General features: G+C 35.8%; 1 protein-coding gene across 1 annotated transcript in view; it reads left to right on the forward strand.

Moving 5' to 3' along the window:
- The window catches only part of LOC112923648 (transmembrane protease serine 11F), an 89,775-nt gene that overhangs the window by 38,624 nt on the left and 36,492 nt on the right, over positions 1-14,659 (forward strand). The window contains exons 3-4 of the mRNA XM_072743499.1: positions 10,733-10,884; positions 12,804-12,922. Coding sequence (XP_072599600.1) covers positions 10,733-10,884; positions 12,804-12,922 — 271 coding nt within the window. The remainder of the gene's footprint in view (positions 1-10,732; positions 10,885-12,803; positions 12,923-14,659) is intronic.

A 14,659-nucleotide genomic window follows, 5' to 3' on the forward strand; every position in this document is an offset into this window, starting at 1 on the left:
TTCTGCTCTCCAAATATTAGGCAATCTGTTCCATGTTCTCTTAATACAGTAGGCAATAAAAAAAATACAGTAGGCAATAATGTCTGAACTGTTATGAGTGTTCCTAAAATTTTTGGAAGGAGAATGTGTTTATTAGAGACTCACTGTGAGAGAAGGAATAATTTCACAGATACTAAACTGAGAAGAGTGAAATTGTGCTAATAGATGTATAAGCTTCAACTATAAAATGTGGACTTAGGCAAGCAAGGTAAAAGCTGTGTTCTGGGATCACAGTGTTGAGCTTTAGTTATGTTACAGTATCGCACCTAGTACAATACAGAATTTACATAGAAACCACTTGTACTTGTTGAGCTTCAACCTAAATAAGGCATGAAAGAAAAATGAGATCAATAGGCATGATGACCATGGTTCTTTTGAGGGGACTTAATACTCTCTTTGAAAAATGGCTAAAAAGTTGTTTTTCTCCATTCTCATCCTTGTACTCCTACTTGAGCCATTTCATTTTTCGAGGCAAGAAAGATAAGAATGCAGAAAAACACTACTGAAGTGAGAACCAAAATTAAATAACCATACTGAAAGGAAGAAAGACACTTGGCTTCAATTACACCTGGAAAAATTGTTGTCGTTGTTGTTTTTAAATAAAAATCAGCAAGCTAATGGCATTTTAATAATAGCAAAAACATTTACAGCATTTGTGGCACTTTTATGTATATAGTCTTATTTTCACAAGAAACTTATGAAGTCGATTTTTTTTAATGAAATAGATACTATTATACCTATTTTGCTGATTAAAAACAAATTGAAGTACAGAAAAGTTAAGTATCTTGCCTAAAGTCACACATCTAGTAGGCATTACTGGAGGCTTAATGGAAAAAAGCTCCAGAGGGCGCTTGCAAGCATTATATTATATCTCAATTCCAATCACCCAAAACAAACTTTATGCTTTTTAACCGACCGTAGAGAAGACCACAATGAAAGGTCATTGTTGGTGGTTTAATTCCACTATGCCCTATATCCACGACTAAACACAGGAGAGAAAGGTCTAAGTCTATGGACATTGCTGAGTTTCACCAGTTCCTTTGTGCATTCAAAACTGCATTTAAAATGAATATCACATTTGTTTTCTGTTGCTGTTTTTCTCCATTAATATATGTACATCACTATATGCGCATCTTAAGAAAAGTTGTTAACCTCAGTTAATCCATATCATCAAAGAGGTATTACTAATCATGGGCATTACCAGAAATGAAGGCTTTTTGGCAAGAAATAGAACTGTTCCCAAACAGAAGATGTAACGTGTATCTGTGCTTCAGGTTGAATAGAAATACGTTAAGACATGTATAAGATATAAAAAGAATTTCCCTTCAGGGATGCTGCTGAGGACACTGGATTAGCACATAAATATTTATGTTGCACGTAGAGGAGTATACATCATTTACCTTAAACTTGTTTATTTACATTTCTTTAGTACCAAGGATAATCAGATATTTAACTTCTCATTCTGATGGCATTAGCTATCTGATGGATTCACTTCATCCACTTCGAATGAATTGTACAGAGTTTCTTTGTAACATTTTAATGACATTAAGAACAAATACAGAGATATGTTCAATGAAGAAGTTATGTGAAAGTGATCAAAAAGATTGAATAATATTGGTCATACTCTGTTAAAGGATATTTATATAATCCTCAAAAAATAACTTCTCTTTTGCTACTTAAACCCTTAGCCAACTCATTACCCTTCCCTTTGTGTTACTGAGTCAAACTAACCTTATTCAACATAAATTCTTGGCTCTATTTCTAATTTTGAGAGACATCACTTAATTTTAAATCAAAGCCAAAGTCTTAAATTCTGAATGAAAAAATCATATTTATAAAGTTCTCCGGGATCTGTGCTTTCATCATTTATATTCACCTATTATACAGTTCCTATATTTTTAATTCTTGCAAGATGTTTGGGAAATGCTTTCTCAATATGTCCCTAATTATCTCCCTAGTCAGTAAGGAGATTTAATCCTTTCATTTGGCCAACTGATGGAAGAAACTGGAAGTGTTCACCTAATTTTTTACGTGACAACAGGGAGTTAGGTTTGTTAATCAGCAGAGCCTATAATGGTGTGAGGCATATAGTAAGTGCTCAATAAGAACCTACTGAATGAATTACATGTGACAGAGGATCAGATTCATTTTATATGATCCCAAGGAAACATAACTAATGTAATAGATGTAAACTTTAGGAATGCATTCCTAAAAACCATCGTCAGGTTGCTTACAAAGGCAAAAGGAGCTTCCTCAAAGAAGTTAGGAAGGAAAAGTTTTACAAACAAGCTGGGCAACATTAGAGTATCGATGTGATAAAGAGGAGTTTAGCACTGGTAAGTGATGTTAATAATGTTATATTTAACTATGAATTCTGAGAATCTATGTGCTCTGGGTAAAATCAAGAAAGGAGTCTTCATATCCTTACCACCATACGTTACAAATGCATTTGTATCTGTAACCAGTTTCAGAGGAAGCAAGTCTCTTTATCAAGAGACTATCTTCTCTAGATCCCAGTTTTTCCTACCTCTTCTGATACCCTATCACAGAAAGAGAATAAATGGCTCATATTTATGTCTACCACCTGCCTGCTAATTCCTTACAGATTAAAGCCTGCTCAGGAGTTTCCTTCATTGAAAAGACTTTATAGACATGCCACTTGAAAAGGTGATCCTTCCTTGAGTGTATGGCAGGCAGGTAAAGGATATGGCAGGTAAAGGATATGGCAGGCAGGCAGGCAGGTAAAGGATAGAGAATTGAAAGTGAGAGAGGTTATTAGGGGCTATGTGACAGATTGGCTGCAGAGGGCTCCATCCTGGGGAATCTTCAGGGTTATGTTAAAGAGTTTTGTGTCAGTGTGAAATTTAGTAGTTAATTCTTGTGAATGTGTCTCAGCGAGGAGATTACATAGTGGTAGATTTCCACACACCCTCTCCTTTCCAGAACAGCTCTGTTTTAAATTAGTGTTATATAGTAGAGTTCCATGTAAGCATTAATTTGAGAAAGGGGTCTCAGCCCCTTCAAAATGTTTCTTTCCCCTGCTCAGGCCAAACATAGTAGAACCCCCTTAACTCTTTCACATTCTGCACCAATTCACTGTAAATTCTTTTTTTTTTTCCATCAGAAAATTCTGTCAGCAAGGCCTTTAAAATTCTGAATCCAATGATATATTCTGATCTCTTCACTTGCCAACATTCTAGTCAAAGCCACTATCATCTCCCACCTGAACTTCTGCAGTGGTCTGCTAACCAATTTCCCTGCTTTTACCCTTTATGCTACCTTCTCCCTCTACCCCAGTGTATTGTCCACAGAGCAATCCTTTTAAAAAGACCATTCCATTTCACTGACTAAAACTCTGTAATGGTTTCCCTTCTCACTGAATCATATAAAGGAATCCTTATGGTGCCTTGCTTGGTTATGATCTGCATATGACTCTCGCTGACCTCAGCTTCTCTCTTCTGCTTGCTCACTGCATACTGGTCACATTGACCTTCTCACTCTTCTGTCAACATACCAAACCTGCTCCCACTTCAGGACGCTCATACTGTTCGTTTTGCTTATAGAACTTTTCTCAGACAGTTGCATGACTTAGTCTTTCACTTTGTTGTATCTGCTTAGTGTCATCTTTGCAGAGAGGTCTCCTCTGATTGCCTTAATGTACCCTACCTCCATGCATTCTCTATTCTCTTACCTGACAATTCAAATTTATTCATAGTTTATATGTTGTTCACTGTCTGTCTTCCTCACCAGGAGATGTGAGGACAGACAATATGTCTTCAGTCCTGCTATATCCTTACCACCTAAAATAGTGCCTGAAACAAGTAGATGCTCTATGAAGGTATGTTGACCGAATGAATGAAGTCAAAGTTGCCATATTAATAGTGTACTTGGCAATTATAATAACCATAAAATCTTTTTTCAGGCAGAAAATGTGATCATTCTCATGCAATTTTTGTAGTCACCTAGAAAATAAAAGATTTTGAGGAATCTGGTGTATTTTTGAAGGACACACGAAAAGTTACCCATATTTGTAAGAATTAAATTAAATTACTAAATATTGTTGCTCATGTAGCTGCTTTCACAGAGGTGGAGCTACCATTGCTAATATGATAGTATGGGGGGAGATTGCCTTTGGGTGCTTAGAAGATGGCAAACATAATTTTGAAGATAAGCTATAAAGGGGGATAGATCTTATGCTGTATCTAAAAATCATAGGTCTACAAAAATTTTTTAAAGGAAGTTTGGAAAGCCCATGAAATTCTTATCATCAATATCCTAGAATGTCCTATATGCTTTTATATTATATTGCAGTATGTAATAGGATTTAATGAGATTAACATACCCGTCCCCCTGCAATTTATAGAACTATTATACATTACAGTATAGAAGCAGGGTGCTATCCAATTTCTGCCCACACTCTGCAACTTTGCTCTTCTCCATTTCCTGCCAAATCAGTCATGTCTAGTTGATAGAGAAGCTAATTTTGATGACTAACTCATATTCATAATTCTTCTAGTTTTCTACCACTTTGCTAGTTCTTTATGCTGTTGTAGTCACTTACTATGACTACATTTTTAGTATATGCTCTCATGTGCTTTTTGAACAAAACCAAGGGCATTTCTTGCCATAGTTCTTTTATTTATGTTCCTAGTCTTAAAAATTCTTATCAAAACAAATTTTGCCTATGAAAACACATGTCATCACTAAAATGACTATATTGTTGATTGACTGTAATTTTTAACTTAAGTATAGTTGATATATGATGTTACAGTAATTTCTGGTGTACAGTATAGTGAATCAACTTCTCTGTACATCATGCTATCCTCACCATTAATGTAGCTACCATCTATTACCATGCAACACTATTAGAATAGTATGATTGGCTATATTCCCAATGCAGTGTCTTTTATTCCAATGACTTATTCATATAACTGGAAGCCTGTATCTCCCACTCCCCTTCACTCATTTTGCCCCACCCACTTCCCCCTGCTAACCATCAATTCTCTATAAGTCCAATTCCTCTTACTGTTTTTCTATTTATTCATTTGTTTTGTCTTTTTAGATTCCACATCTGAGTGAAATCATAAGGTATTTATCTTTCTCAGTCTGACTTATTTCATTTAGCATAATACCCTTTAGGTCCATCCATGTTATCACAAATAGCACAACCTTATTCTTTTTTATGGCTGCAAAATATTCCATCATACACACAGACACACACACACACACACACACACACACACACACGCATCTTTCTTATCCACTAATGATATATCTGATAAGAGTTTAAAATCTAAAGTAGCTAAAAAATTTATACAACTCAATACCAAAAAAACAAACAAACTCAACAACAACCCCCCCACACACAATTTCATTAAAAAATGGGCAGAGGATCTGAACAGACATTTCCCAAAGACATACGAATAGACGCATGAAAGATGTTCAACATCACTAATCACAGAAACACAAATCAAGAAACTACCATGAGATATCACATTATACCTGTCAGAATGGTGAAAATAAAAAAGACAAAAAATAACAAGTGTTGGAAAGGAAGTGTGAAAAAGGAACTCACATGCACCATTGGAAGAAATGTTAATTGATGCAGACACTGGGAAACAGTAGGGAGATTCCTCAAAAAATTAAAAATAGAAATAACAATCCCACTACTGAGTATTCACCCAAAGAAAACAAAAACACACTAATTCAAAAATATATATGCACCCTTATGTTTATTGCAGTATTATTTACAATAGCCAAATTATGTACGCAACTCATGTCCATCCACAAATGATTGTGTCTTTTTTAATGCTGCAACAACACAATGAGCTCCTCTTTTTTAACCATCCAACATTTTGTCAATTTTTTAAAAAGATTTTATTTATTTATTCATGGGAGACACAGAGAGAGAGATAGAGACATGGGTAGAGGGAGAAACAGGCTCCCCTAGGGAGCCTGATGTGGGATTTGATTCCAGGACCCCAGAATCACAACCTGAGCCAAAGGCAGATGCTCAACCACTGAGCCACCCAGGCACCCCTTGTCGGTGTTTTGATTCATATTTTCTGGTATTGCCAAGTCTTCCCATAAAAAGAGATTTCCCAAAAAGAATTGCACTACCATTAGCTGAACGGAATTAGATTAAGCCATTAATATGGTTTCCCCAAATCTCTTTAACTCTTCTTACTTCTCATCCTCTATCCAAAATACATGAATCATTTTCTTTTGTTGATTTCATCAACTTTTTATATGAGTGATAGTGAAAAATACTATTCATTGGTGAGTTTTCTTTGACTTCCAAGTAAATTCTGTCATCATATTCCTGTTTAAAAAGGTGCTTTTATGATAATGAAACATTGTTCTGCTTGCAAGCAAGGTGTAAAGAGGAACAGGATATATTTAACCACTATCACGTGTTACAGAATGCTCTTGACCTTCAAGGGCCTGCTCAGTTGTCACATCTTCTAAGAAGTCTTTTCTGTATACATTTCTGTCCCTTTCCCATTACATTATTCAATCCTTCATGTTTACTTATCATTGTACTTGGTATATCTGTAATTTTTCTTATAACACTGTATTGATCTTACTATTTTATATACTATTTTATATATTTCAACTCTTCCATAAGACCCTTGGATACAAAGTATATTTTTTTTAAGTTCTTGTATCTCCACTGCTGGGAATATATTAGGCACATAATAAAAGTTTCTTAAATAGAATTGAATTAAGTATAACAAAAGAGCATATAATAATCCTGCTGACCAGATTATACATCATGTGTCTCTGGGTATGTTCCAAATTTAGTAGAAGCAGAGCTTTGTCTAAAAATACTTGACATATATTATATATCAATAAGCTTATTGCCATATTATTATGATAATGTGATAATGTAGTTTTGGGACCTTTAACCATGAACTTAAGAGTCACATAGTAAGACTATGAGAGAAAAAAAGTACTGAAAAAATGTCTAGTCTATGTGAAGTTCAGAGAACATAGATAATAAGTGAGTTTATGAGGCATAAACTAAGCTTTGCCTCTGCATCAACAAATAAAATACTATATTTATATATATAGTATAAATAATAGAGAAATTTCATTTATATAATATCTGTTAGTCATTATTAAATGCCTACTACATATATATTAGCTCTGAGAAGCTGAGAATTGGTCTATAAATGTAACAGCAACAGCAACACCAATGCTAAACCAACAAATAATTATTCAATAATAGCATAAATGCTTTCCAGTGACATAAATTTAGAAAATCAAGCACACACATAGGTACACACACACACATCAACTGTAATATGAAGTCTAGGAATGGGAAAAGCAGTCAATGTATTTCAGTAATGAACTGGTTCAAATCCCAATTTCATAACTGAATTAACTAAAACAGATTAAAGTTTAAAAAGAGGCAGGGTACTGTTCCAAAACACATACTACAAAGTGTCTCAAATTATTGGCTTCACTCCTATCAAGCAAAGTGACAGGAAGATAATAAATCCTAATTATTAATTTAAAAATTAAACCTTTTGGGCAGCCCTGGTGGTACAGCGGTTTGGCACCGCCGCAGCCCAGGGCATGATCCTGGAGACCCGGGATCGAGTCCCATGTCAGGCTCCCTGCATGGAGCCTGCTTCTCCCTCTGCCTGTGTCTCTGCCTCTCTCTCTCTCTCTCTCTCTCTGTTGCTCATGAATAAATAAATAAAATCTTAAAAAAAAATAAAAAAAATAAAAATTAACCCTTTTGCCATCGACTCTTTAACTATTCCATCTAGATAATATCTAATAGCTATTTTTGGTGATTAAGCAAGTATGGAAGTTTTACTCTAGCTTGGGGAGATCTCTCATCATGTAAGTGTCCTCTTGTGACTGGTACGGTCCACTTGAACCATATATGCTTACATATATTTCTTTTTTTTTTTTTTAGGAAAGATTTTATTTATTTATTCATGAGACACAGAGAGAGAGAGGCAGACATAGGCAGAGTGAGAGTCAGGCTCCCTGTAGGAGCCTGATGCGGGACTCGATCCCCAGACCCTGGGATCAGGCCCTGAGCCAAAGGCAGACACTCAACCGCTGAGCCACCCAGGTGTCCCTGCTTACATATATTTCAGTTTAACTCTTTAAAAGGATACAAATGAATTAACTTTTAGAATTCTGGAATAAGAATAATTTATGCACAAATGGGCTATCTTCATTTTTATGATTTATTTTTAATTCATTATTCCTTAATCTAGTCAAAAATACTATAATTTTTCCATATATCGTGATATCATGGTTTTTGAACAGCTTTGTTTCACTGATTCTCACATTAGGACCAATAATCTAAACTATGTATAGAGGCCGAAGTCTGAGGAAGTGGGAGATATCTTAATCATACAATAATCTCCCCATTCTGCCTAACAAAAAGGCACTCGTGCCATTCAATGTGCAAATATATAATAAAAATGGCCTACTTCTTTCTGCATAATTCTACCTAAACTACATTAGTTAGAACCTCAATTAATTTGTTATAAAAGCCTCCATTTTAAGAAAAGTTCTGTAAAAGAGGAGAAAAGCAACTCCATTTCAATTGCTTAAATAAACTCCTTAAAGTGTAAGACTGAACTCTCTGATAATGTCATATGTGCAACAGTGAGCCATCTTGGATATAGTAATCATAGAGCTTATTACAACTCGTTATTGAGAGTTGGCGTGCTTTCTCACCTGTTTATTTAGTATCTGATTACAGTGCTGATTACAGGCTCTCATCAAAGAGCCTGCTTCTAGAAGACATAACTCCAAGACTTAATTGTTCATCTACACAAGTGGCATGATGGAGGTGGGATGTATTAGAGGTTATGTTTGTTCTTTTCATCAGAGCATTTGTGAGTCTGTCTGCAGAGAAAGGTATAAGATTGAACTTTTTTATGTACATCTTATTGGCCAGGGGTAATGTAGTTGGTCTGCTGTATCTACCTGAGTTAAATGGAAAGAATGAAATAGCTGGGCCCTGGGGCAGGGGAGTTCCTGGGGAGCCCTTTCACAGCCATTCTCAGTTTGCTATAAACTCATGGGTCTTGTGAAGGTGAGCTTCCCTGGTTTTCAAAGCTAGATGTTTTGGGATCTTGTCACTCCAGATTTCAAAGTTGGGGTGCTCAGTGTGGGACTCAAACCTTTGCTTCTAAAGGAGAAGCTCCAGGTTTTGAGTTCCTTCCCAATTGTAGGTCCCCCTGCCAAGGGTAGGGTTTATGGTGAGATGATATCTCAGCTTCTCCTACCCACTTTGATGTGGTTTCCCTCTTGCTTTCTAATGTGCAGTACTCACTCAAGTAGTTTTCAGGTTTTTTCAGAGTACAGTGTTCCATAAGTAGCTGTGAATTCTGTGTGTCAGTGAGAGAAGGTAGCTCAAGATCCTCCTGGATCATCCTTTTGAATTGGAACAACAGTTGGGTCTCAAAATTCTTTAGCTTTTGTATGCAAATGGTTTTTCAGATCTAGGATCTAGAGGGTGTGCCTTTCATTCATTGTTCATTTATTTAAAAAGCAGAAACATTTATGTCAGGAATAAAAAGAAAAATCTTCTTTACCATGATGCAATATTATCATGACTTAGAGTGTGGCTATAACTCCCCAAATTTGACAGAATTTGATTCTTGTCATTTCTTGCATCTTTAAGGGCTCAGGTAAAAGCAGCCAAATTTTCCTTTTTAGGAAAAAAGGAAGAGAAAAAAAAATGCAGCAACCAAAATATCCACAAACTCAATCATCAAGAATACTTAATGCCATAGATTTGTATATGGAGACTTCAATTAGGGTGAGGAAGGAGGTATTGTATATGCAGATATTAATAAATTTTTGTTAATTCTGGGCTGTGTGGTGCCAACCTTAATAGTTGCTTTTATTATCTTGTTTAATGAATAAAGCTTATAACAAATATTATTAGATAAAATTAAAAATATGAAAACTAATAAAAATATCTTACTTTGAAGATATTAACTGTTGAGAGGAATTTGGAAAATAAAGTAGATAAATGCCAACTTTCAAGTTGGAGAAAGATAATTTCAATGGCTTAAGATATTTTGAGTGGGGAAGTAGTACATGAGTAGAGACAGGTAAAAGTCAAGTGGAAATAGTCTTCTTGGGGACTATAATTCACAATTTGTGATTTCTTTGGGAGGTGCTAATAAAATGCAAAGAACCATGATCAGGTCTTCAAAAGTAATATTGCTATTTTTAAAACAAATCACTAAGAAAACTTTTAAGGTCATTAAAGAAGAATTCATATTAAGATTTTTATTTTTAATCAAGTAGAACTGATGAGATTATTATATAACTCCATTGCTAGAAACTCCCTTATTAAAATATGTTATTTATAAATTATTATAAATGTTATTTATAAATTACCTTTTTAATAAGTGAGTCTGTGTTCCACCATCCAAATTTCAAATTGCCAATATGTCAGACAAAATGCTGTAGGAAGATATTCTCACTTGAATGTCAACATTGGTAAAACTTAATCAAAATTTATATTGTGATTGGGGTATTGGGAAAGTGTATACAAATTAAAACCTTGTGTTCTTTTCAAGATCTAAGTATTCTATTGTCAGTTAGCATTATGAACTATTTTCTTAAAGGAACATAACAAATGGACATATAGTGAAACCATATGACTTTCTGATTGTCTTACTATTTATTCCTATTATCACAGACCACTTGAATTTTCAGAAGCCGATTACCCACGGGTTGAATATCAAAGAAGACAGCAATTTTGGGATCCTATACGTCTAGCTCTTTTCACATTGGCAATTGTAGCAATCATAGGAATTGCAATTGGTATTGTTACTCATTTTGTTGTTGAGGGTAAGTATCCAGGTCACATTTCTATTGCCTAAGTCCTCTATGACTTAGTATCTTAAAATTCTCTCTTGTTTAAAAAATGCTATTTGCATGATAGTAAAATTTTAATTACTAATCTCTTATTGATGTTAAATTATTGTTTGCGCCAGTATTGAGTTCAGTGTTACATGTTTGCAGCCAATGAGGTTTGCAATATGCATTATTACATGGATAGACACATCTAAAAGCAATATAGTTTTGGGGCACCTGAGTAGCTCAGTTGGCTAAGTGTCTGCCTTCAGTTCAGGTCATGATCCCAGAGTCCTGGGACCCAGCTCCCTGCTCAGTGGGGAGTCAGCTTCTTCCTTTTCTCTGCCTCTCCCCCCACTAGTGCTTTCTCTCTTTCAAACAAATAAATAAAAATCCTTAAAAACGATATGATTTTATTTTTTTTAAAGATTTTATTTATTTACTCATGAGAGACATAGAGAGAGAGAAAGAGTCAGAGACACAGGTAGAGTGAGAAGCAGGCTCCATTCAGGGAGCCTGACATGGGACTGGATCCCACGTCTCCAGGGTCACTCCCCGGGCTGAAGGCGGTGCTAAACCTCTGAGCCAACGGGCTGCCCGCCATATAATTTTTAAAATGAGAAAGAGTGGGGGATCCCTGGGTGGCTCAGCGGTTTTGCTCCTGCCTTTGGCCCGGGGCGTGATCCTGAGGTCCCCGGATCAAGTCCCACATCAGGCTCCCGGCATGGAGCCTCCCTCTGCCTGTGTCTCTGCCTCTCTCTCTCTCTCTCTCTCTCTCTCTCTCTCTCTGTCTGTCTATCATGAATAAATAAATAAATCTTTTAAAAAAATGAGAAAGAGTGAACTGCTTAATTTTTAGAATAAAGACAAATCATATGTGCTGAGTTTCATATGCCTTTTTTCCCCCAAAACCAATATAAGGCAACTGCTTAAGCTATAGGCAATCAAATGATCTCTTTGCTTTGTTTCTGCATCTTTTCTATATAAATCTCTTCTCACTCCTATTGATGGACGGCTCCTAATGACTTTTGGATTGGTGCTACCCAACTGGAATCGCTATCTGCTCAAATAAACTTGAAAATTTAAATTTAAATGGCCCCCCAGGATCATAACCTGAACTGAAGGTAGGTGCTTAACCAACTGAAGCACCCAAGTGATCTTCCAACATCAGCAAATAGTTGATCACTGTTAGGATCACCCAGAACAGGTTATTTAACATGATTAGGACAAGGATAGAACAGTGGAAGGCTTAGGATAGAAGTAGAAATAAAAAGTTCTCCAAGGTCACTGAAGAGGTGTGGCCAGGGAGGAAGAAAGTTGGAAGATGACTCCACAAAGCCTAAGATGGGGTTTCAGGGAATATGATTAAGGCTGCAAAACAATCAAGATTTTTTTTTTTTAAAAAAAAGAAAAGACCATTATTATGATCTGTTTTCCTTGACAATGGCAGTTTTAGTCGTATGTACATTGCTGAGAATTGAGAGGTGAAAACAATAAATACTAATACTTATTGGTAACATGGAAAAAATTGATAACCTGTTCAATGTATCTTTATAATACAGCTTATCTAAGATGTATATATCATAATTCTTTGGGGGAAATTGACAATTTTTGCATGACTTTCAGCAATCCCTTTCAATATTTATTTTCCATATTGCACGTCCAATTTTGTATGAAAATTCTGATATGCATAAACACTGTAAATGAGGTATTCTGAAAGTGTACTTGGAGGCCTGAATTTTCTATTTTAGCTGGATACAGTGACAAAGCTACAAAATATTTTTTAAATGTCCACAATTACTCTTGTACCAAGAAGAAATAAACTGCACTATAGTAAACCTATTTCCTGGGGTTGGTGAACAAGAAATTGATTATATTTAAGCATGAATCTTTTGTTTATGTTTACCTTTCAGATGATAAGTCATTCTATTACCTTGCCTCTTTTGAAGTCACAAATATAAAATATAAAGAAAATTATGGAATAAAAAGCTCAAGAGAGTTTATAGAAAGGAGTCATCAGATTGAGAGAATGGTAAGTCCAACAGAAATTTTTAAAGTTTATGAATGTGTTTTTCTGTTTCACTTTCAGTGTGGTTGCTATAAGAACTTAGCCTCTCCATGCCTCAATGTCTTCTGTAAAATGTGGTTAATGTCTAGGCCATATGGTTGTGAAGATTAAATAACTTAATATATGTAAAATACTTAGAATAATTTTATATACCATTAAACATACGTTGATTAGAGTAGGCTACTAATTAGCAACTAAGAAAACTGTTGGTTGAAACAGATGTTTGTCCTATTTTTAATTCTTGATTTTCTGTCCTGGTTCATTTTCCTTAAATTTTTTATATTTTATTTATTTTATTTTATTTTATTTTATTTTATTTTATTTTATTTTATTTTATTATTTTATTTTATTCATGAGAGACACAGAGAGAGAGGCAGAGACATAGCCTCTATGGGAGGGAGATGTAGGCTTCCTGTGGAGAGGCCGTTGCAGGATTCGATCTGGGACCCTGGGATCACACCCTGAGCAGAAGGCAGATGCTCAACCACTGAGCCATCCAGGTGTCCCTCCTTAAACTTTTTAAACACAAGAATATATCATTGCCATGTTTGCCTTATCATTTTCTTTATTATGTTTTTAAAAGCATCACAAGATGTGCATCTATCTATCATCTCTCTCTCTCTCTCTCTCTCAATATATATATATATATATATTTTTTTTTTTTTTTTGAGAGAGAGAGAGACAGAGAGATTGGGGCAGGGAGGGGCAGAGGGAGAGGGAGTCTTTTTTTTATAATAAATTTATTTTTTACTGGTGTTCAATTTGCCAACATACAGAATAACACCCAGTACTCATCTCATCAAGTGCCCACCTCAGTGCCTGTCACCCATTCCCCCCCACCCTCCGCCCTCCTCCCCTTCCACCACCCCTAGTTCGTTTCCCAGAGTTAGGAGTCTTTATGTTCTGTCTCCCTTTCTGATATTTCCCACACATTTCTTCTCCCTTCCCTTCTATTCCCTTTCACTATTATTTATATTCCCCAAATGAATGAGAACATATAATGTTTGTCCTTCTCCGATTGACTTACTTCACTCAGCATAATACCCTCCAGTTCCATCCATGTTGAAGCAAATAGTGGGTATTTATTGTTTCTAATGGCTGAGGAATATTCCATTGTATACATAAACCACATCTTCTTTATCCATCATCTTCCGATGGACACCGAGGCTCCTTCCACAGTTTGGCTATTGTGGACATTGCTGCTAGAAACATCGGGATGCAGGTGTCCCGATGTTTCATTGCATCTGAATCTTTGGGGTAAATCCCCAGCAGTGCAATTGCAGGTCTATTTTTAACTCTTTGAGGAACCTCCACACAGTTTTCCAGAGTCGCTGCACCATTTCACATTCCCACCAACAGTGCAAGAGGGTTCCCTTTTCTCTGCATCCGGGAGAGGGAGTCTTAAAAAGGCTCCATGCCCAGTGAGGAGCTCAGTGCAGGGCTGGATCTCACGACCCTGAGACCATGACCTGAGCCAAAATCAAGAGTCAGACACTCAACCAAATGAGCCACCTAGGTGCCTGTGTCTATGATTATTGGTATCAATCTCAAATCTAGTTACACCTCTCATAGTTTCTCTTGAAAACTATGCATTTTCAAGGCATTTCTAATTTTCAAAGTATCTGAGACAAGCTAAATCTTTACCTATCATAGCAGAAAATCAAAAAGAATAGTTTTCCATTTCTTGTTCCATGAAAAGCA

This window comes from Vulpes vulpes, chromosome 2 (assembly GCF_048418805.1).
Source record: "Vulpes vulpes isolate BD-2025 chromosome 2, VulVul3, whole genome shotgun sequence".
Classification (NCBI taxonomy): domain Eukaryota; kingdom Metazoa; phylum Chordata; class Mammalia; order Carnivora; family Canidae; genus Vulpes; species Vulpes vulpes.